We start from the raw sequence: 23,524 nt of genomic DNA, 5'->3' as shown, positions 1-23,524 counted from the left end.
AGAGCAAACAATAAATCTAAATGACTATGTTAGAAAAGAGCTTACCAAAGTGGATCCGCTATAGTAGCTTCATCAAAGAGGAAAAGGTAGAGGCCAAAAGTCCCAACCACCAAAGAATGGCATGTAGATACTACCCTGAAATGAAAAAAGAAAAAGAAAAGAAATGTAGGTAAACACTTCATGTCCCTTGCAATAAGCTTTCATTCTTGTAAGCCAGTTAACATTCTGAAGTTGCACCTTGGAACATTCAAACATAAGAATGCATGGAAAACTGACACAGAGTAGGCATTTAGAAATGGGGGCCAGGAGCCTTGCTTCACTCGGGGTAGAGTATCAGGAATTCCAAGGTCTACCATTCCATGACTCATCAGTGCTTGGGCTAAGATTCTAAAGCAGACGCAGCACACAGGATTGTGTAGTTATGAGCACCTCTTGGAAGTGAAGGGGTAGCTCAAGGGATAGGGTACCAGCCTTGAGGAAACAACAACAACAAAAAACTCTGGGTCAGTGTTTAGGCCCTTAGTTCAAGCCTAGGACTGGGGGACAAGGAGGGGTATGGTCTCAACAAACTGATGACAATGAAAAGGCTACTGCCCTGCCCCTCCAAGTTATATACCGAATGTTCTCACTGCAGGATGAGTTCCCTGCTCCAATCAGGTGGGAAAGACTTTTACTTCCAAATCTTCCACATCAATCAACTCTCTTTATAGAGAGGTTTTTTGTTTTTGGTGTTTTTTTGGTGCCAGTCTTGGGGTTTGAACTCAGGGGCCTGGGCTGTCCCTAAGCTCTTTTTCCTTAAGCCTAGTACTATACCACTTGACCCACAGCTCCAATTCTGTGGTTTTTAGTGTTTCATTGGAGATAGGCATCTCGCTCTCCTATCTGGGCTGGCTTTGTACCTGGTGCCTCAGATCCCAGGCCTCCTGAGTAGCTAGGATTACAGATGTGAGCCACTGGCACTCAGCCTATTTCTCACATCTTTATTTAGAAGTTTGCAGGTATGGGCTGGGAATGTGGCTTAGTGGTTGAGTGCTTTGCTAGCATGCATGAAGTCCTGGGATCTATTCCTTAGTACCACATAAACAGAAAAGCCGGAAGTGGTACTTTGGTTCAAGTGGTAGAGTGCTAGCTCTGAGCCAAAGAAGCTCAGGGAGCACTGCCCAGGCCCTGAGTTCAAGCCACAGCACTGGCCCAAAAAAACAAAAACAAAAGCATATATATATATATAATATTTTAATATATATAATATTAAAAAAATAATTTTAGTCCACAAAAGTAGTTTTTAAAGACAGCTACATGCCTATGTTTTTACCTTGAGTTCCATTCAATCTTCTTTTCGTTGCTTAGATTATTATAACCTGAAGAAACCTTTGCTGAAAACCTATGACTTACAAAATGGAAAAGCAACTGAAAGGTGAAAAAACTGGTACACACAATGCTGAAAACCATGTGGTTGTTGTTGTCCATATTTCTTTAACCTGTTAAGAGAAATGGTACTGTAAGTTACTAGTTCTTTAAAGAGCACATATTCCTATTTTATAGTAGTTTTGAAAATTAGCACAAATTAGGAGAAGAAACCCTAAGAATTGGAAATCTTTCATGCTCTTCAACCTTACCATTTATTTGTTATATAACTTATTTTTGTATTTAAAATATTGTATTTAAAATAAAAAACTTTGATTTTTAAAGATTTGTGAATTATAGAATATATTTAAAATGATCTCTAAGTCTTAGAGTTCAACATTAAGAAGCAGCTAGTATAAAAATGAAGGTATTATTTTAATAATATATTTAATTATATTTAAGACAAATCCCCTTATTTCCACTATTTCCTCATCTATAAATTGGAGAGTCAGATAATTTCTAAGTACCAATTAAGTTTAAAGTACTAGAACATCACCTATATTAACAAAACAGAAAATTATATAATAAAAATTAGTTATACAGTGGTGCAAACCACATTTAACAAAATTAAAATAATAATAACAATAATGGTCTTAGAAACAAACACCACATGTTGGTGGGAATGTAAATTACACAGTATGGAGATTCCTCAAAAAATTAAAAATAAGCATCAATGACTCATGCTTATAATCCTAGCTAGTTAGGAGTCTGAGATCTGAGGATCACAGCTAAGCTAGTCCTAGAAAGTCTATGAGACTCTACTCTTCTAATTCATCACCCAACAAGCCAGAAGTGGAGCTGTGGCTCACATGGGAGAACTCCAAACTTGAGCCAAAAGGCTAAGAGACAGTGCTCAGGCCTTGAGTTCAAGCTCCAGTACCAGAAGACACACATACACAACCAAAAATTACCTAGTCTAAAAACAGAACTCCCCTACGATCTAGTGATAGCACTCTTGGGCATTTATCCAATTAATTACAAGCCAACATATATAATAAACTCTTGCATACCCAAGTTTATGGTTGAAATATTCACGTAGCTAGGTTATGAAAACAGCTCTAATGCTCTACAACTGACCAATGAAACATGTACATATACACACATGCATGCGCATGAATTATTCTTAAGAAAGAATATCTGTCCAAAACAGAAATGTACTCTTTACCTGACTTATGTAACTGCAACCTCTCTGTACATCGTAACAATATTTTTTAAAAGAAAGAAATGTTACGTCATTTACAGAGAAATGGAAAGATGTGAAGAAAGATTATATTAAATGAAGTCAGGCTCAGAGAGACAAAGGACTCATGTTTTCTCTCAAATATGGAAATCAGACCTAAAAATAAACATATATAACACACACATATATAAACCCACACATACACATGTGTGTGGATATATAACCAGTATAATCAGAATACCAGTATGCTGAGGGAAGTAGGTTTAAGGTAATGATTGGTGAATTAATGGAGAGAGGAGTACTGGATGAATACAGTCATAATACTCAATATGCATATGTGAAAATGGAACTGGAAAACTTGAGGTTGAGGATAGATGGGAGAAGGATGATGGGAAGGGTGACACTGATCAAGATGTGTAGTACTCATAAATTGATATAGTGAAATTAAACCTCCTTGTATAACTAAAGATTTAAAAAAGAAAAGAATCATATCATTATCTAAAACTAGTATTTCATATTTTCCCCTTTGGCCAAAAGGTCTCTATACCTTTTCATCTCTATTTAAAAATTTTTTTAAGAACTATAGATTTTTCCAGGCACTGGTGGCACACTCCTGTAATCCTACCTACTCAGGAGGCTGAGATCTGTTCTAAGCCAGCTTAGAAAGTCTGTGAGACTCTTAGCTCCAATTAACCACCAAAAAGCCAGATGTGGAGCTGTGGCTCAAGTGGTAGAGCACTATCCTTGAGCAAAGTAACTCAGGAGCAACTCTCAGACCCTGATTTCAAGCTCCAGGATGCACACAATAAGTAAATTTTAAAAACTTACAAATTTTAAGGAGTTAAAGTATAATAATATGCTTATACATACACTCAAAGTCTGTTTTCTATCTTATTGAGCTGAAAACTTTATTTGGCTACTAAAAATCTCAAGAACATTCAGGTGTTAAAAAGCCACCAAAGCATTTGTTCATATCCAGCAAATGTAGCATTTCTCTGGCTCTATTTCTCTACTACAGCTGATCCTCAAATGATCAGAGGAAACAAATCAATACACATTTCCAGCTGCCTAATGTGAAGAAATAAAGTCACTTACTGAAACTGACTCACTGGAGAAAATCCAAGTCATTGGCTGCACTAGTAAATGCAATACCTCACTTCATTCCTTTCCAGCCAGGATGTCATAATGAGCATCAATCTCCCACAGGGCCCCCATGATAGAGTTCAGATGTCTGTAATGAATTCTTCCTTTCCATCCCCCTTTTTTGAGGGGTACGTGTACTTGGTAAAATTATTGATAATGCAATTCTTCTCTGTGAGACTCCATTAACTTCAATTCTCCTTTACTTCTTTGGGTTCAACATGTGTTTATGGGGTAATTAAAGAAATATTTAATTTAGTCTAGGCTTCATATTAACCAAACAATACATAAAAGTAAGCTTTGTACATATATTGGACATCATTATAATCTGTTAAGTGATTAAAAAAAGCAAAGTGATTTCTAAGATGAAAGCAAATAGGGATGTGGGGGCCAGGTGGACAGATAATTGAAGAAAATGGAATCAGTAACGACAAGAGAGCTAGGATGATTTACCCTGAAGGCTACACATGCTTTCTGCTGATGTTAGAGCACGGATAGGCAAGGGCTATTCAGGCTCTTTTGTTCAAATTCAATGTATACACACATGAGCTTTTTGTTTTCAGACGCTCTCATGAAACACTGATATCATGCACGGCATTATCCAGTTAAGGAATGGCTAATTTAATACATTAAAAAAACACTCTAACAATTGTCAGTTACAAAAAGAAGTACCACCCCTACCCCAATAGGTTGATAATCTCCCCTTGCAAAAATGTTTGATTTGAAACGAAATAAAGAGGCTCAGATATTCACCCTGTAGTTTTTATTACAAGCTGGGCAGGGAAAGCCACTTAAATTCCTCTTCCCTCAGCCTTGCTTCTTAATAAGTAGCTGCTTGCTTAACCAAAGCCAAGACCAAGATTTTTTTTTTAAACAAATTCCCCCAGAAAGGACAGCTGAAGTGGAGACTTATTAGGGGCTAGCAACTGGCAGAAGGCTGGGACTTACTAGCTGTCCTAGAAAGGAGTGGCTGAAACAGACATGGTATACCTCAAGAGTGTCTACAATATCATTACCCCATCCCTGGTTCACAGGAATGATGGACACCAGAGAAACTTCCAGAGGCCTGCTGAACACACTGATGACTGTCCTTGTCCCAAGACAGCAAACAGCCACTGAAGCTGGTGTCTTCAAAGGAAAAAAGCATGAAGACATTGGAAGTACACATCTCTAGCAGGAAAGCCCTCCTCTTCCAGAAAGACACTCCCACCCAGAGACAAGGTCCTCAAACACAGCACAGCCAACATGTAGTTGCCACTTTAGCCAACAGTCCATCCAACAACTGTCTCTTGTCTACCCAAATACCAAGTTCTGCTGGTGTTTGGAAGACACATTTATAAGCTAAGAGATTAAAGGAACCTATTTAACATGTCTGGGGTGCTAAAGAGAATAAATGGAGTCCTCTCGAGAGATGACAGTGAAGATGACACATAAACAGTGAGGAGATAGCCAATGGAATTCAAGGTGAAGCAAGGAGTCTATCTCTTTGGTTGAAATCCCAAGATGCTTTGAGGTAGAGGCTAGAAAAACTCAGTTCTGCTAGGAGTTTACAGCCAACTCCCACAACCCAACCACATCTGGGACTCCCATTTCCTCCAGTCTACTATTCCTTTGTAAGGATATGGTTCCTTGGGACTTTCAGAATCACCAATGAGAATACCAGACATAGCCTGCACCACTCCCACCCCCACCCCCATCTCCAACTCCACTGTGATACCAGATAGGAGTTAGCAGTAAAAATCCTTAAAGGAGTAGAAGTGGGAGAGAAGTCTATGTGTGTTTTGTTTGCTTTTTGTTTTTTTACAGTCCTGGGGCTTGAACTCAGGGCCTGGGCACTGTCCTTGAGCTTCTTTGGCTCAAAGCTAGCACTCTACCACTTGAGCCACAGCACCACTTCTGGTTTTTTCTGTGTATGTGATACTGAGGAAGGGAACCCAGGGCTTCATGCATGCTAGGCAAGCACTCCACCACTAAGCCATGTTCCCAGCCTCTGTGTTTGTTTTAAAAGCCAGCAGGGAAAAGGGAAGCTGAGAAGAAAGCCTCACTCACACTCAGCATTTCCCTTTTCCATCCCTAGTAGGTTGCCTTTCCTATTTCCCAACTGAGTCTAAATATGTGTTCACTAATAGCAAATCTCCATTTCCCCCTTCTTGTAGCAGATGAGGTTTCTTCCCATTTCACCAGAAAATGAATGCTATGAAACATCAACTCCCTTAACAGGGCATTGTTAAGGACAATCACTACAACATGGAGTCTCTTCTTGGTGCTCTACGGGTTCTGCCTGGCTATATAGCCCACTCTTTCAACAATGCTTATGTTGTGTACAATCAACATAAACTTACAGCTGCCCCCCTCCTCCTACATACACAGTATACCAGGACTGGGTAGACAGCTGGCCTCTGAATGGTTCCATATGGGCATTCCGGAAGCCCTGCAGGTTCTATCTGGTCCAAGATGAACGAAATGCATAACCATCCCTTCCTCCATGGCTCCCAATCTCAGTGACTGACACTGCCATTCACAGTATCTCCCAACCTAGAACAGCTCAGCCCTGTCCCTTCTTCCCACACAGCAATGACTGGCAAATTCTGGCAGATTGGAGAATGCCAAATAAAGGGTAACTTAATTCTAGTCTCACCTCTCATGATAGACTAATACAAAGAAATATGACTGGGGAAGAAAATTTGGCAAATACAGGGTAGATCAATGATCTGAAGTAGACCTGAGACATTATCTCCTCCTACCACTTGATAAATTCTTCTCTTCTTGATCCTGTTTTATAAAAACATTTTTACAAATATTTGTATGTCAACTGCATTCTATATATAATATAGAGCTGGGAAGAGAGATGATATACTGAATTAACAGAGTCAAGTTTCAGAATTGTCCTCATTGATAATTCACTAGAATAATGAATCTAGTCACAAAGACAAAATATAATGGGGATAAACTTTTCAATGATAACACTCAAGTACAGGATTTACATAATAGCATGCACATATACATACACACACAACCTTAACATTGTAAGTAACACAACTCAATGAGATGACCAGATACAAAAGATATAAAACACAGAAAAAGAAATCAGGCAAGGCAAAGTATGCCTTTTGATCAAGATAAGAGCCAGCCTCATTTAATTCAGAATGAATCATATATTAACACACCCTTAAGGTAGTATAAATAAAACATTTCTTCAGAAACCATACCATATTATAAAGATGTATTAAAGAGTTAAGAAATACCAGCTTGAGGGAAAAAAAATTTTCTTAGAAAGTACTTGAGCAGCTGGGCGCAGGTGGCTCATGCCTGTAATCCTAGCTACTCAAGAGGCTGAGATCTGAGGATAATGGCTCAAAGCAGCCCAGGCAGGAGAGCCCATGAGACTCTAATCTCCAATTAACCACCAGAAAACCAGAAGTAGTGCTATGGTTCGAAGTGGTAGGGTGCTAGCCTTGAGCAAAAAAGCTCAGGGACAGCATCCAGGTCCTTAGTTCAAGCCCCATGGCTGATGGGGGAAAAAAAAAAAGTACTTGAATGGCATCTTTGAACATTTAAAAAATACTCAATGTAAAATGAGAGGAAAAAATTGTCATTAGTCATAATAGCATAATTAGGCAAAACCTATAATAAGGGGAGAGTTGAGATTGATTAAAGAACTATTTTCTTACAATGTAGAAATGGCCAAGCATTATTCACCGTGGATGTGGAGAAGGACTGCTAGGAGGATGGTCAAGAAGAATGAGCCATAGGCTGACCTTCAAAGTGCTAAGAGGAAGTCTGATTCCAAGACTGAGCTGAAATTTACTTTTTTTTTTCTTTTGGGTTGGTCAAGGGGCCTGAACTCTGGGCCTGAGCACTGACCCTCAGCTCTTCAGCTCAAGGCTAGCACTCTACCACTTGAGCCACAGCACCTCTTCCAGCTTTTTTCTTTTTGCTTATGTGGTGCTGAGGAATGGAACCCAGGGCCTCAGGCATGCAAGGCAAGCGCTCTACTGCTGAGCCACCTCCTCAGCCCTGAATTTTACTATCTAAGAAGAGGATTTTAACCACATTGATTTCTCAGCACTCTGTCGCTTGCATTCAACAGTTAACATTTCACCTGTAAGGAAATGGTATGTACATGTAACATAATGGGAAGTGCAGAGGCACCAAGTCTTGAGATGGAATCAAGACCCAAGTGTGAGCCAAACAACCTCACTTCCTGGGTGGAAACTCAGTATCCTCTTCCTACACTGAAGATAGCCTAAGTACCAGCCTGACTGCTGTTGTGGAGGAATACATGATATCATGTTCAGGGGACACAAGGACAGTATTGAGGGAATGAGTCACACTCATCCTATCTGCTTCCAATACTGTCTGTCTCTGAAAGCATGGAGCTCGAGACATCTCTGGGCCTATTGCTACTGCAGGCTGGAGAGTCTAGGCCATTTCATAATTCTCTGTGTTTCTACCTACCTCCTCCACCATCTGAGGGGTTATGTCATGACCCAAAGTTCTTTCCAGCCATCTGTCCCAGCCCATTGTCCTCTGTACTTCCCAGCCCCTTCCACCAAGCTCCCTAGAACTGCTTTCTCAGCCAGGTACTGGTGGCTCACACCTGTCATTCTAGCTACTCAGGAGGTTGAGATCTAAGCATCATGGTTTGAAGCCAGTCCAGGTAAGTCTGTGACATTCTGATCTTCAGTTACCAAAAAGAAAAGCCGAAAATGGAGCTTGGCTCAAGGAGTAGAATGGTAGAGCATGAACCTTGAGGGGAAAAAAAAAAAAAGCTCAAGGACAGTACTCAGGCCCTGAGTTCAAGCCCCAGGACTGGCACACACACAGAACAGTGCTATCTCTTTGGCCTCTCTTAGGCACACTCTGAAAACATCATCTTCTGCAAACTTTTCAGGGAGAGGCCACTGAGCCTGACACCTCAGTCCCTCGGTCAGGAGACATTCCAATAACCTTCCGTCGCCTCCTCAAGCCTTACTCCCCCCCACTGTCTATTATGGACCCGTATCCCTTTTGGTCTCCCATTTGTTCCCCCTCTTAATTTGTCTCTTATTCTAACCTCCCAATCAATCAAAAAGATCTGCCTCAGCTCACCAATGTCCCAAAGTTCAAAGTAACTCAAGTGACTTCCTATTATTTTCATGGAACAGTACCTCTTCCTTCTCCTCACCTCCCAATCACCCACAGATCTTCACGAGGGCCTAACCCATCGCTTCTCCATCTCCAAAATAACATCTCACATCTCAGGTATTCCTCCCTTGTTGAGCAGCGCTTCCTTTCTCTCAAGCTTGCTCAATGTCATAACAGTAACGAATCCACTGACCTCTCAGCGTCCCCCTGAAGCATTAGCCTTTCCACTCTTTAAAGAAAAATGTCTCTCTTTAATCAGCTTAGATCCTAGAGTCATCATTTCCCTAAGGCTCTTACTAACCTCATCTGTTGCCAAGAGCTGGCAAAACCCAAGGCGTGGATGTGCCCAACTATTTACTCAACAATGAGCCCCGAACAATCAGAGCACTGTTCAAGAGAGTCATACACAGGAAGGGATTGAAGTTGGTGAGCATGAAATTATACAGGGATCAAACAGCCCTCTCTACTCTCTGGGCTAAAACCACACGGCCTTGGCCAACCAATCCTCTCATATTTCACAGTAAAATTTCCAAACCGTCCCCAACTTTTTTCAGGCTTCCGATCATCTAGCCCCATTCTACTCGACAAAAAAAAAAAAAAAATCAAAACACATGAAAATTTTCTGGATCTTACCACCAGCTACACAAACCACCAGCACTAGACGAGCCTTTTTTCACTTGGGTTCCATCCTTTTTAGCGATTTGGGGAACATTTTCTCACAAGCATCCTTTATTTTCTCCTCAACTGTCTGTTAGTTTATATTTTTTGTCGATCATGAAACTTGAACTCAGGGTCTGAGAGATGTCCCCGGGCTCTTTTGCTCAAGACGAGCGCTCTATCACTTTGAGCCACAGTGCCACTTCCAGTTTTCTGGTGGTTAACTGGAGATAAGAGTCTCATGGCCTTTCCTTCCTGGGCTGGCTTTGAACCACAACCCTCAGTCTTAGCCTCCTTAGTTACAGGTGTGAGCCACCAGCACCTGGCTTCTTCTCACTTCTATGTATGTGTTTTTCATTCTCTCCTCTCCTTCACAAAGATGTAACATGATTTTGTTCATACTCTGTCATCATTTCTCATTTTCAACTCATTCCATCCTCTTCTCCATCCCTCTCCCGAACTAACCATTGCCAAGGTCAACAACAGCTCCTCCTACTGGACAGTTCTGCTATTGTCTGCCTTCCTGGACACTTCTTCCTTGCAACACTTTCTTAGTGAGCTTCCCTCACATCATACTTCCTTGACCTCACCACTAAAGAGAGCATTTCCTAAGGCTCCAGACCACCTGCTCCCTTTCTTGCCTTCTTACGTGATTTCAGTCATCTCTGGAGCTTTGGTTATCAATTATATGAAGGAAAAAATCAAGTTTAAATATCTATTCCAAACTCTCTATGGAGCTCTGGACATATTTAGCCAACTTGTCATTTTGACACAGTGTCTCAAAAGCATCTCAAACAAAGCTCACAACCAGCCACATCTGGTTCTTCATTTCAGCAAATGGTGTCACCATACATCCAAATCTGACAGAGGGAAACCAAGTTCTCCCTGAGAACTTGTTCTCTACACCTTATTAAAACTCTGTCCCTGCCTCCAATCTACCACCAAGTCCTACAGATTTCAAGTCTCAAATTGCTTTCACAATTCATGTATATCTCACCTACTCTATCACTTTCCTGGAACGGCTCCAAACTGGCTTCCTTAATATGCAGAACAGGACTGAAAGGCTCCAAGAGAATCTTAGGAGAGGACACGCACCCTTTCCACCGCCCCCCCCCCCCCCCCCCCCCGCCAAAACATATTACCTCCTTACCTACTGTCAACTTACAGTCATCAATGTTCCCCAGCACTCTCCCAAGGACCTCACATTCTTCAGCCTCAACTGGTACTTGCCTCTCTTGCTGCATTCTAGCCAAGTGGCCTTCTCTCTGTTCCTTGGGGACCTGGTGTTCCCTGCCTGCAGGAGGCCTTGCATTTTCTATTTCCCACTCTCATGCCTTCCCCCTCACCTTAACTCCCATGCTTCTTCACCCCTCAAGTTAATCCTTGTGTCCTCAAGGAGGCTTTCTCTGAGCTCTGCCAACAGGTCACTTCCCCCATTATTGCCTCTAATCCTAGCTACTTACAAAGGCTGAGATCTAAAGTCAGCCCAGGCAGGAAAAGTCTATGAGACTCCTATCTCCAATTAACTACCCAAAAGTCAGAAGTGGAGCTGTGGCTTAAGTGGTAGAGCACTAGCCTTGAGTATGAAAGGTCAGGAACAGCACCCAAGCCCAGAGTTCAAGACTTAGGAGTAACATGCACGTGCATGCGTGCACACGCGCGCGCGCACACACACACACACACACACACACAAAGACTTTCCTATTCTGACATATACTTTCCACTCTGCTAGCACCTCATCAATCACTGGGCCTTTATTGTTACATCAATAGAATATTGAAAATATTTCTAAATTTCTAAATTCTCAGCCCTATTTTTTTTTTTTTTGGTAGGTTGTGGAACCTGAACTCTGGGCCTGGGCTCTGTCCCTCAGCTCTTCAGCTCAAGGCTAGCTCTCTGCCACTTGAGCCACAGGCCCACTTCTGGCTTTTTCTGCTTATGTGGTGCTGAGGAGTCGAACCCAGGGCCTCATGCATGCAAGGCAAGCAATCTATCACTGAGCCACCTTCCCAGACCCATCAGCCCTATTTTTAAAGCAAAAAAGTACATTGCCCTCAAAAAGGTTCTCACCTCCAAATAGGTCCATAAACAAAGTATACCAACATTACAAATGAATTAATATTAAATGCAGTATCCATTCCACACTCCCTACCATATATAAATGTATTCAAAAGTTTCATAGGTATGAATACATAATAATCTGTACTTGGCCATTCTTACCAACTATGGGGAACACTTAATAAGTTACTCATCTTTGTCAATGGCCCTAACATTCTATTCTATGAGCAGTCTATCTGTGATTGGCAACTCCTTTGTCCATGGACTGCAGAAGAAAAGAAAGTGTAGCTTTTTTTGTTAAGATGAGGTCTTGCTGTAACTTTTTGCCCACAATAGCCTCAAACCACTATCCTCTCAATTTCTGCCTTCTGAGTGTCTGGGATTACAGGGGAAAACCACTCTGAAAATACTTTTTGATCCCTGTCCTTTTGTGCCTCTGTGTACTGGGGGTAGACCATAAGGCTTCCCACATGTGAGGCAAGCACTTTACCACTCCCAGCCCAATGTATTCACAACAATTTAAATGACAGAGAGACAAAGTCTTCACTTCTACCTGTGACAGATGCTGCTAACTGACCCAGCATTAAAACAAATGTTTTGGATTATATGTTTTGATTTAACAACAACAATTTTAAAAAACATTTTAGGTAAAATGGTCATACTTTTCGAAGATTTTATTTTCCACACAATTCTGTGCACAAGCAAAGGATGTTAGAGCAGGGAGGGAGAAAGGTAGCCCGTTACCTAATCAGACAGAGCACTATGGGTCACCAAAATCATATACAGACTCACAAACTGCGGGGTGGCCCCAACCCCACTACCACGGGCTCAGAGAATGGTTTTAACAGTTAATTCCTATCTCTGCTATGAATCTCATGTGTGTGTGTGTGTGTGTGCGCGCGCGCGCGCGTGCATGCGCACATGCGCCAGTACTGGGACTTGAACACAAGACCTGGACACTGTCCCTTAGCTTTTTTGCTCAAGGCTGGTGCTCTACCACTTGAGCCACAGTTCCACTTACAGCTTTTTGGTGGTTAGAGGTAAGAGTCTCACGGTCTCATGGACTTTCCTGCCCAGGCTGGCTTTGAATCTCAATCTTTAGATCTCAGCCTCCTGAGTAGCTAGGATTATAGGAGTGAGCCATTTGGGATCTGAACAAAACTTTTACTGGTATTTCCCTAGCTTCCATTTAAATGTCATATGTTCTAGCTTTTACCTTAAAAATAAATGGACTCTAGTAATAATTCATGGCCACCCTTAATCACCTGTCACATGTGAAATATTGCCTGAGTTCTAGCACTTACCCCTTTCTACTTGGGCCTCATCTGCACTAGTGCCTAAGAAGCAGCATGGCTGCAGGCACACTGTGTGCTAAGAAAGGCAAGCGTGCCCTTTCCTCCCTTCCCAGCTCTCTTCACTGCTCCTCTGTTCCCAGCCACTGAGGAATTCCACCTTAGGAAATTCTATTCTTTTTCTAGAGCCCACCCAAAGGCTCAGGACGGAATGGCACATGTGATTTCCCAGATAAATGATGCTTCTTCCCATCACAGCCACTTAAAAGTTTTATAAAGAACGCTTTCTTTTTGTAAACCACTAAGTTCCAATTACAGCCACTGCATTTGAATAAACCAGAACATCTTAAGCCCAGAGACCTCAGTAATTGGAAGGGCACGTTAATACAGCAGCTGGCATATATACAAAGGGCTTTGACGCTGATACAATTTGAGTTTCCTCTGACAGGAAATAGCCATTGCTACTGCAACACTAAGCAGGTCTTAGATGGGATCTATGCTGTAAAGACTTTGATGCTAAAGGAGGGACCCGGTGGCTCTGGCTGTATCACCTGAGGCCTCAGGAAGAGGTCAAGGGCTCTGCAGACTGTTATCTTTTCTACCCCATTTCTCATGTACCTTGTTCCATACCCGTGTGCTTCCTTCCCCTCCTGGAGGATCACAGAAGGAGCCTCTTGACTTGAACCATCCTTGGCTTCCTGCCAACACTGTGAAATCAAGGAAAAGCTGGACAAAGCATAGTTTTCCCCAAAATCTATTTTGCTCTTTCTTTTTTTTTTTAAGGGACTATTTGGGGACACCTGCCAAAGTACCCAGGAAGTCAACAGAACCTACAGAGACAAGAAGGTTCTTCTAACCTCCAAACCAATAATCTGGTCACACTAAGAAAGATCTTAGGACGTGGTGAGGAGACAAAGGCAGGGCTTTGTCTACAGATTTCCATTTCCCTGTCTTATCGTGTGTGTGTGTGTGTGTGTGTGTGTGTGTGTGTGTGTGTGTGTGTGGTGTGTGTGTTAGCACTGGGGCTTGAAATCATGACCTCATGCTGTCACCTGGCTTTTTTGCTTAAGGCTAGCACTCTACCACATGAATCACAGCTCCATTTCCAGATTTTTGTTGGTTAATTGGGGGCAAGAGTCCTGGGGACTTTCCTCCCTGGGCTGGCCTTGAACTGCAACCCTCAGATCTCAGCCTCCTGAGTAGCAAGGAATGGAGGCATAAGCCACCAGCTGCCAGCTCACTTGAATTCTTAAAGTGAACTTTGCTTAGCTAGAGAACTAGAAATAAATCCTAGGTCCAACACTTTCAGTGGCCTTGGGTAAGAGGAAGATGGCCTCTATAACCTGCCAAACAACACTGCATTGCCAGATGGTTCTCTGGCTTAAATGATAATACCTGGCTGGCACCTGGTTGGTACAGGTAGCCATTTGTGGTAAATCATTTAAAGGCCATCAGTCCCTTCTGCCAGGGAATACTACCACTCCAAACCAGAGATGGCGTCTCCTCCTCCATGCATCTGGCCTGGCCTCCTGCAGACACACAGAACACCAGAAGGGAAGCCCTGGGTATGCTGGAGGCTGTGCAGAGCTCACAAGACTTCACAGTATCTCAGTGTCTGTCTGCAGGCCACTGGTTAATTGAAAGACAAGAGTCCTGGGGCCTCTGCCCTGCCACAGCCAATGAAGGAAAGCTGTCTAAATTACTGAAGGGTCAGAGGCCATGAGGAGGAAACTGAGGCTGCCCAGCTGGCAGATAACACTTGATACTCCCAGATCTCTAGTCCGGCTGTCCCTGCAAGTGACTGTCCCCTCTCACTCAAGATGTAACCAGCAGAGAACTTCCGAGCATGTCTCCAGAATGTCAAGAAATAAAAGCACTGTTTTCAAATGACCAGGACTTGGGGATGATTTGTATTGGGCAGTAGATGGGAATAACACCCAATAACAAACAACGCTTGAGCACTAGCCCTTTCCAGTGGAGAAGTGCTGCTCTAGTATCAACAAATCAGAGAAAAATACAAGATTTTGCATGTTAGAGTAGATTAGACTTTGCCAGAAAACCATGCAGAGAACCAGGTACAAAGAACAAAGAAAAGGTTTATTGCAAGTAAAGGGACCAGCAAGACCCCTTCTCACAAGAGAGAAGTGCCAGCTATTGTGTCCAGTGACCTTTTATAATCTACGAGGTTTAAGGAGGCGGAGACCCTGGTGTGGACATGAGGACCAGGGCCTTCATCATGGTAGATTAGGATTTATGGTTGCTGCCCAAATAGTAGATAAGAGGTCTTGAGACTGCCCAGACCAGAAGGTCACTCTAGGGGCTCTTGTTGCCTTAGATGGTGGTAGCTGCCCCAGAGGAGTGCTATCTTAAGGTAAACGGGGGGGGGGGGGATTGGAGGCTGATTAGTTACTGCCTTTGCTACATGGGCCTAGTATTGCCTAGAAAAGGAGCATGCTAAGCTATGGAAAGGGAGCTTATTGGGCTAACACTGCACCAATCAAAAGTGACATCCTTTTTTTCTCTTCTGTTTAAGAGCCCCACAGATTTCCTACTCCAGTGACCTGATAAGAATTTGGTGGCTCAAATGAGAAGCTAGCCAAGGACTTCCTAAAATTCAAACAGAAGCTGGGTACTGGTGGCTCACACCTGTAATGTTAGTTACTCAGGTGACTGAGATCTGAGATTCACAGGTCAAAGTCAGCTTGGGCAGGAAAGTTGGTAAGATTCTTTATCTCTAATTAACTATCTAAGAGATAGAAGTGGACCTGTGGCTCAAGTGGTAGAGTGTTAGCCTTGAGCAAAAAGTTCAGGGACAGTGCCCAGGCCCTGAGTTCAAGCCTCAGAACTGGAAGAAGAAGAAAAACAAACTCAGAGTGACATGTTTCTTTGAACTACCTCACCATGCTTAAATTCAAGAATGGCAATTGCAGGAGGTAGAGACAGAAGGATGGTAATTTGAGGCCAGCCTGGGCATGGCAATTTATATCTATAATCTTAACTACTTGGGAGGTTAGAGATAGTCTAATCACAGCAGCCAGTCTGAACCAAATTAGTAAGATCCTATGTGAGAAACAAACTAAAAGCAAAATGGACTGAGGTTGACATTCAATAGGTATAGTGTTGGTACAACATCCCTAGTTCCAATTCCAGTACTAAAAGAAAAAAAAACATTAATAAGTTAGATAAGAGGGCCTAAGCGTGGTCGATGGCCTTGGTAATGATCAATGGCTCTAACATAAGAATTTGGTGGTTTGGGTCATGGAAGCTGAGACCCAGGTGGCTGAAGAGAAAGAGGGTACTTCCTAAATTTATAAACAAGGGCCAAGCTTCCTTAACATTCAGGTGTCTAAGCTCTAGAGATCAATCACACTCATTTTCAAGCCAGCTTGAAGATGTTCAAGACTTTTTACAATGGTGATTCCAATTCTTCTGTCTTGAGGGTTGACCAATGCAAACAATTATTATCCTTGCACAGACCAAATGCACTGTTGTGGGTTTTGGGAAAATATTTTGCTGGGTCATTGTAATTAATTCTAGTTCAGACTACCTTGTTCCAAGTCAAGTATTGTTGGGCAATGGATTTCACTCACAGAAATGTCACACAGGTTGTATACTTGATCCTGCCTTGTGGAATAATCCTAACACATTATTGCTTACATTGGATAAGTGTCCCTTGAGGGCCTCTTAAAGCTATTTGTGGAATAAGTGCCTGAACTTACATCTCTCCCTCCTAACCTTTCACTGGACAGTGCGGTGGTGTGACACCCCTGGCTAGCACTGAGGAACATGATCTGAAGTGGCATCAGGAAGCCAAGTCTTGAGCTGTACTACAGCCCTGGGAATGGTGTTGGGGGTTGCTGACCTCTTCAAGTTTGAGTGCTTTCTTGAAAACCCTGAGATCTCTTTCTCACTTCTTGGGGACTGGTTGGGATTTTACCATTTCATTTTCTTTTCTAGTCTTGAAGCTACAAGACTTCAAAGAGGATGAGATCTGAGGATCTGAAGCTGGGGTAGGAAAGTCTGTGAGATGCTTGTCTCTGATTAACCACCAAAAAGCCAGGGTCTGAGCTATGGCTCAAGTGGTAGAGTACTAGTTTGAGCAAAAAAGCTAAAGGACAGTGGATACAGTATACAGGCCCTGAGTATAAGACTCAGCATAGGCATGCATGTGCACGCATGCACACACGCAAAAGGAAAAAAACAACTCTTCCTCCTCCACCTTAAGTTCCCCTGATCCACTGAATTCACTTAATCTTATCAGTGTCCGAATCCTTGTAAGCCATTTAAATCCTCAAATCCCTTTTGGAACAAGAGTGGGGTCCAAATCACTCTAAAGGCCTTATATTTCAGGTGAATGCCTAAGGCCAACTATAGGATGAGTTCTAAACAAGAGCTGCACCTGGACCCACTCTGAAATTCCTGCCACATCCACGCTGCACCTCACTGCTGATGGAGACCTAAGCAGCTGACCAAAGCAATTTAGGTAGCATTTGAATTATAAAACAAGCAACACACTAATGAACTAACTTTTACCCTCCATACAATTCATACAAACAGTACATAAGGGTCTTTTGGCAGCCCTGGGGTTTGAACTCTGACATTCTATTATCTGAACCACTTCAGCTTCCTGCCCCCCCCCCCACTGCCCTTTTTTGGGCTTTATTTTTCAGATTGGGTCTAACTTTTGGCTCAGAGCTGGCCTCAGTCTGAAATTCTCCTGCCTATGCATCCCACATATCTGGGATTAACAGGCATAGACCACCATACCTGGCTAGATTGTTGGGATGGAGCAAGGGTGGGTCTCATTGCCTTTTTACCCAGGCTGGCCTAAAACTGCAATCCTCCCAATCTCTACCTCCCAAGTAGCTGATATTATAGGTATGAAGCACCGCAACTGGGTGAAGGGCATTCATTTGCAGCATCATGAGTAGCACCATTAGCCATAGCCATTGAAATGTTTAAATATACAGATATGGTGATATGGCCAGCTATAGAAATAAGGTGATATTCTGCAGAATAATCAGTCTTTCATAAATAACTGAGCACATTTCACAGAGAAAAGTCTATAGGGCTACACCTCAAAACTTGGAACACATGCTGTTTGCAGTTAAACTAGGGGAGGTGGGAGGTGGGAAAGTGGGAAGAGATTAACTTTTACTGGCTTTTCTCCTGGTTACTGGTTGTAATGTTGCTAGCTTCACCACTCTGAAAAAAACGAAAAAACACCAGAGATAACATTTATGATCTCAGGCTATATCATGCATTCTCAAATTCCCAAAACATGCAATGTCTTACAGATTCACAGGCAAAAGGCCAGGAGTTGTTCAGTGTCCCAACTATACTCTGGACGGGCTTTCCCACACCCTCACCTTTATCCTGCTCTGAAGTCTTCCATAATTCTACAAAGCATGTAAGAAACCTATATGGGAGCACTCAGAGAAGCTAAAAAAGCCAAGGGCTCTTTCTCAATCTAAATAAAGTTGTGAGTTGTTGTTTTTTTAAATGTCTTTAAAATAGCATGTGACAAATTATAAAACATTTTATAATTCATCATTGTCTCAATATTTTTACATGTATTAGAGCCAACATGCTAATCAAGCAAGACTAGTTTTTTAAAAAAAAATCATATAAACAATCCAAAAAGGGGGCTCTAAGATTATTTCAAAACATTTCATCCAATAAAAATTCCTTCTTCCTTCCATCCCACTAAATAATACATTATCAAGTAGGAAGACAGTTTCAATATCTTCATTCTTTCCTTATGTCTGTGTGCACATGCCAGGGATTTAACCCACGTCCTCACATCTGCTAGGCAAGCGTTCTACCATTAAGCAGTATCTCTTACTTCCCAATTACGCTTTTGGTGTGAGGAGTGGGGAGGGGGGTCAGTACTAAGAATTGAACTCAGGGCCTTACACTTGCAAGCTCAGCATGTGTTCTACCACTTAAGCCATCCGCTCCCCCCCCCCAGCCCTTTTGCTTTGAGTTTGTTTTTCAGAATAGGGTCCCACGCTTTTACCATGGCCAACCTCAGACCACATCTCTCCTACTTCCATCTCCCAAGTAGCTGGAATTACAGGTGTATACCACCATACCCAGCCCAAAATACACTTTTCACCTGCATCTTTAAGTCTATTTGGATGAAAAAAAATTAAAATTAACTTGAGCAAGTTTCTCCATGTCCCAACTTTTAAAGTTTAATCAGAACCCAAGATAAACTTATCAGTGTATAGCTCTTTCCAGGGTTCAGGGTACAAAACCAGGCTCCACAGGAAGAGGCTGGTGGGAACTCCAAGTCAGAAGAGTCAGAGGTATCATTAGAGAAGCCAGAAGTAAAGGTGTTAGACTCATGCCAGACAGCAGACAGAGAGAGAAGTCAGACCCCCAGTAAATACCACTTAAGGTAAGAAAAGTAAACAAGGAAGCAAGCTGGCTCAAGGAGCATCCAAGTAGGTGGTAAAGAGGGTGACAAAAGGCAAGCAGTAGCTAGCAACTCCTCTGGGTGAACTCTGATACTTGTGTCCTTTTCCCCAGGCTTTGTTTTACTTGCTGGTGGGAGTGTTGCTTGTTGGGAGCCAGATTTCACTGTGATGACACTGAAGATCAAAAGCCTACAGATTAGACTCCACCCTTGATTAACTCCAGGACCCACACTAGAATTAGTACCCAGATGCAGCCTGAGACAGAAGCTTGAGTCTGAGGGTGGCTCATGAAACAAACTTCTAAGGAAGTCTTGATAACCTAATCCTTTTCTAGAATGCAATGAGAATACTCTTCCAGTTCTTGGGAGAGGCAAGCAGCCAACTTTCAAGCAAATCTGATCAGCAAGTAGGACTCAGAAACAACACATTCCATCCACTTGGCTCAAACATCTCAAAGCTGGAAAGGGAGGTGGGTGCCTCCTACTCATCCATTATACATTTGAAGCCCTGAGTACCCTATCCAGCCCACAAGAGTGGTCCTGACCTAAATCCATCAACCGATTTGTTTTGGGCCCATTTGTTTTCTCATTTCGCCCAAGAGAAAGGAGCTTTGGTTTTATCTAAAGAGATCTGCTTTCAAATCCAAATACACTCCTCCTCGTCCTCCAAACCCAGTTTCTTGGCTTTTCCTTGCAAGGAACTGTGGGAAGGCCCTTCTAGCACCTGCCCCATCCAGCTGCCTTTTATCTATACCCGTCAGACAGCAGATGAATTCCCACATTCCTTCTGTTCTCACCAGCAGAGCAGAGAGCTGGGTCACCTTCTCTACCATCTCCACCCTCCTCAACCCCCCCGCCCCACTCCTCATCGGACAAATGGCTTCCAAATAGTGGACCGTGAATCATTCACAGGTCAAGAGTTCTAAAGAACACAGGAGAGAAACAGAAATAGAAACTTGTTTCAGATACACAGATTACTTACTCCTGTTCTGTGTCTCAAAGTAAAAAAAGAAAAGAAAAAAAAATGCATTCTGTACTATGGTAGCCAAAAAAAAAGTTGGAAACAGTACTTTCAACAAGGCTTGGCCATTGAGTTAAGACTTCCCTCTCAACCCAGTGGCAACACTTTTCCACACTGGCTCAAGCTCTGAGAAGACTTCTAGCTATCTTGTTGGTCAGCAATTTAAAAGAAAAAATGCTGGCTTTTGATGTTCATTCATAAGCTTCTTCCCCAAAACACCAATATTCTGTGCATGGAAACACCTCTGCTCATGCTGCCTAATCCTGCCTTCTTGAGGCTCCCTTCGGCCTATAATACATCCAACTGCCTCGCCAGGAACAGCAGGCCTCGGAGCAGCATGAGCTCCATTTCTTTGCATTCTGCCTTTCATCTTCAGTCAGAACAAATACGGGCCAAAGTCACTCTTGAAGTACCTTCAGCTTTCTTACAAAATTAGCCTCCATCTCCTGATGTGATGCATTCTTTCCCAATACAGGTAAAAACAGCCAGGCCTAAGGTTCAGTTCAAGCCCCATTCGCTGCCATTCTAAGGGTAAATGGCTCTGCTCTCTTCTTCCTCTCCCAGGGCAAATGGAAGGAGGCCAGCACAGAGAGGTGACAAGCTTAGTGTGAACCTGATGTCCAAACTAACTCTACCCACATGCCTGCTGTGCCCTGACCAGGCTGCCCACAATTCTCACCTAGACAATTAATTCATTGTCTTTCATCAAAAGAAAAACAACTTCTCTGTATCCGTGTAGCTGGCTCAGCTTGCTCTTCTCAACCAAACAGAATATCCTACTTTCTTTTAAGAAAGAAAGGTAAACAGAGACAATGTGGTCTGAAGGGTTTCTTTTTAACTGTTTGGTGTCCTCTAAGTCATGTAAAACCAAACCAGGAACCATCTATAATCCTAGCCACTCAAGAGGCTGAGACCCAGAGGATGTCAAGTGGTAGCCAGCCTGAGCCAAAAGTCTCCAAGACTCCATCTCCAATTAACCAGCAAAATGCTAGACTGGAACTGTGGAGATGTGTGCACCAGCCATGAGCAAGAGAAAGAATCAGGGGAGTAAGGTCCTGAATTTAAGCCCCAGTACTGACATAAAGAGAGATGAGAGAAGAGAGAAGAGAAAAGAGAGAAGAGAGAAGGGGACCAGTAGCTCACACCTGTAATCTTAGCTACTCAGGAGGCAGACATCTGAGAATGGAGATCTCTGAATTATGATTTGAAGACAGTGGGCAGGAAAATCTGTGAGACTCTTACCTCCAATCAATGACCAAAAAGCCTGAAGTGCAGCTGTGGTTCAAGTGGTAGAGTGCCAGTCTTGAGCAGAAATAGCTAAGGGACAGCACCCAGGCCCTGAGTTCAAGCGCCAGCACAGAAGAAGAAAATAATGCCAGCTTTGAGAGAACACAGATACCAGGGACCACCTTCAGAACGCCACAGGAGGGTGAATGGTCCTGCCACACCAAACGCTGAGCAACAAGAAACTCTCAAAGCTTGAGGACACAGAGGGTCTACTAAATAAACCTCAGGCCCATCACACTCCAGAACTAGCCCCAAGAATGCACCACTCCCTTTTCACAAGCCCACCCCTTCCCATTTCACAGGGGCAAGCCAGCATTCCAGGGAAGGGGAGGATCCTGGGAGGGAAGTTCTCAACCCTCCTAAGCCTACTCCTATTTCCCAGCCCTCAAGGCTCCCCTTACCAACCAAAAGAACTTCCCCAAGAAGATTTCAGAAAAGTAAGGAACGTCTGTTCTGGAATCCATACAGTGGGGGTCTATTCATATGATCCTGGCAAAGACCTAAACTTCTCTAGGGATTGCTATAAAGTGTCAGCAGCCAGTTCTAGTCACCTTCAAGTCAGCACAGGGTGTGAGCAGCAAAGAGCCATCATTCTTTCCATTGGGGTACAGAACCTGTGGAGTGGAGAGAGAAGAAAGGAAAGCTAATAGTAATGACTAAGCAGCTGGCTTCCAAGGCATCTGGCCTAGACAGATAAACAAGACCACACAGTCAAGTCTGAGGGCAGCAATGTGGTTAAAGGTGTTGCAGAGGAAAGAAAAACAGAAGTAGCCTCAAAGTAAATAATTCTCCAGGTCCCCACAAGGCACAGGCCAAGGGCTGGCAAATCAATTCCACCCCACCATTCCCCAAGCCATTACAATGGAAGGTGGACGCATTTCAGAGTTCATCTCACCCATCCCACAGAAGGAAGATTAGGCCCAAGGGGAGATAGTTTAACTAGTACACTAGCACACTTAAAAGGGAACTGGGATTCTTTCTGAGTTCATCTCACCCAACCCACAGAAGGAAGATTAGACCCAAGGGGAGATAGTCTAACTAGTACACTAACACACTTAAAAGGAAACTGGGATTCTTCCAAAGGTGAGCTCCTTACACCAGGAGTTCACATTGCAGTAACTCAACTAAAACCACCTGCCGCATCCAAGGTCTATCTTCCCTCAGTTTCCATCGATGTAACGCTTTTATTGGCCTGTTTCATACATCAATCCCACCATCCACACGAACTCTTCTTCCCTCTACGACTCCAAAGGGGTATCTGTATTTAAACATCACCAAAGATCACTGCCAAGTAAAACCTACAATTTCATAGAAGGACCAGCACATTCACATTCAAATGAATACCACTGAGAAAAGCCAGTCGACCCGCTGGTGATCCTTAGGTGATACCTGGACAGCTCCAGAGGACCTTCCCAGGGGTTTTCCCCCCTCGCTGACAATGTAGGGAGATGCTGACGTTGCAAAGCCCATTTCCTGGCTGTGCAAACTGAGGGACTTCGTTTGATCAACCGGGGGGGGGGGTGTACCAAAGTAGAGCTAGAATTTTAAATTAAAAATAAAAGCACCAACAGTTTCTCCCTCTGACTCAGTGGCTAGAATGGGACCCCCCCGCCCCCCCCGCCTGGGGGAGCTGCGCGGGGAAATAAAAGCCACTTGTTTTAGACAGACGCGGGGGTGGGGGGTGTTGCCATTTGGCATGCTTGATGGGGGGGGGAGAGGGGGGCAGAAAGCCAGCGTTCCCCGGATGCCCACGGGTCGCACACACACTTAATGGGATGCCAACCCCCCACCCCGACCCCCAGCTCCCCCGGAGGCACCGCCGGGCTGGAGCGGGGAGATGCGGGGTTGCGGGGGGGGGGCGGCAGGACCGTGGGCCTCGGACACCACCTGCTCCGGAGCAGCCGCGGGCAGGGATGCTGTGCGCCCGCCGACCCCTG

General features: G+C 43.4%; 1 protein-coding gene across 1 annotated transcript in view; it reads right to left on the bottom strand.

Annotated features, from left to right (window-relative positions):
• The window catches only part of LOC105987102 (transmembrane protein 56-like), a 44,143-nt gene that overhangs the window by 19,885 nt on the left and 734 nt on the right, over positions 1 to 23,524 (bottom strand). Inside the window, exons 2-3 of the mRNA XM_013018263.1 lie at positions 1,313 to 1,478; positions 46 to 135 (exon numbers count right to left, since the gene is read on the bottom strand). Coding sequence (XP_012873717.1) covers positions 46 to 135; positions 1,313 to 1,467 — 245 coding nt within the window. The 5' untranslated portion in view covers positions 1,468 to 1,478. The remainder of the gene's footprint in view (positions 1 to 45; positions 136 to 1,312; positions 1,479 to 23,524) is intronic.

This window comes from Dipodomys ordii, unplaced genomic scaffold (genome assembly GCF_000151885.1).
Source record: "Dipodomys ordii isolate 6190 unplaced genomic scaffold, Dord_2.0 Scaffold39, whole genome shotgun sequence".
In the NCBI taxonomy this organism is placed as follows: domain Eukaryota; kingdom Metazoa; phylum Chordata; class Mammalia; order Rodentia; family Heteromyidae; genus Dipodomys; species Dipodomys ordii.
This window is presented reverse-complemented; position numbering and strand designations above follow the sequence as displayed.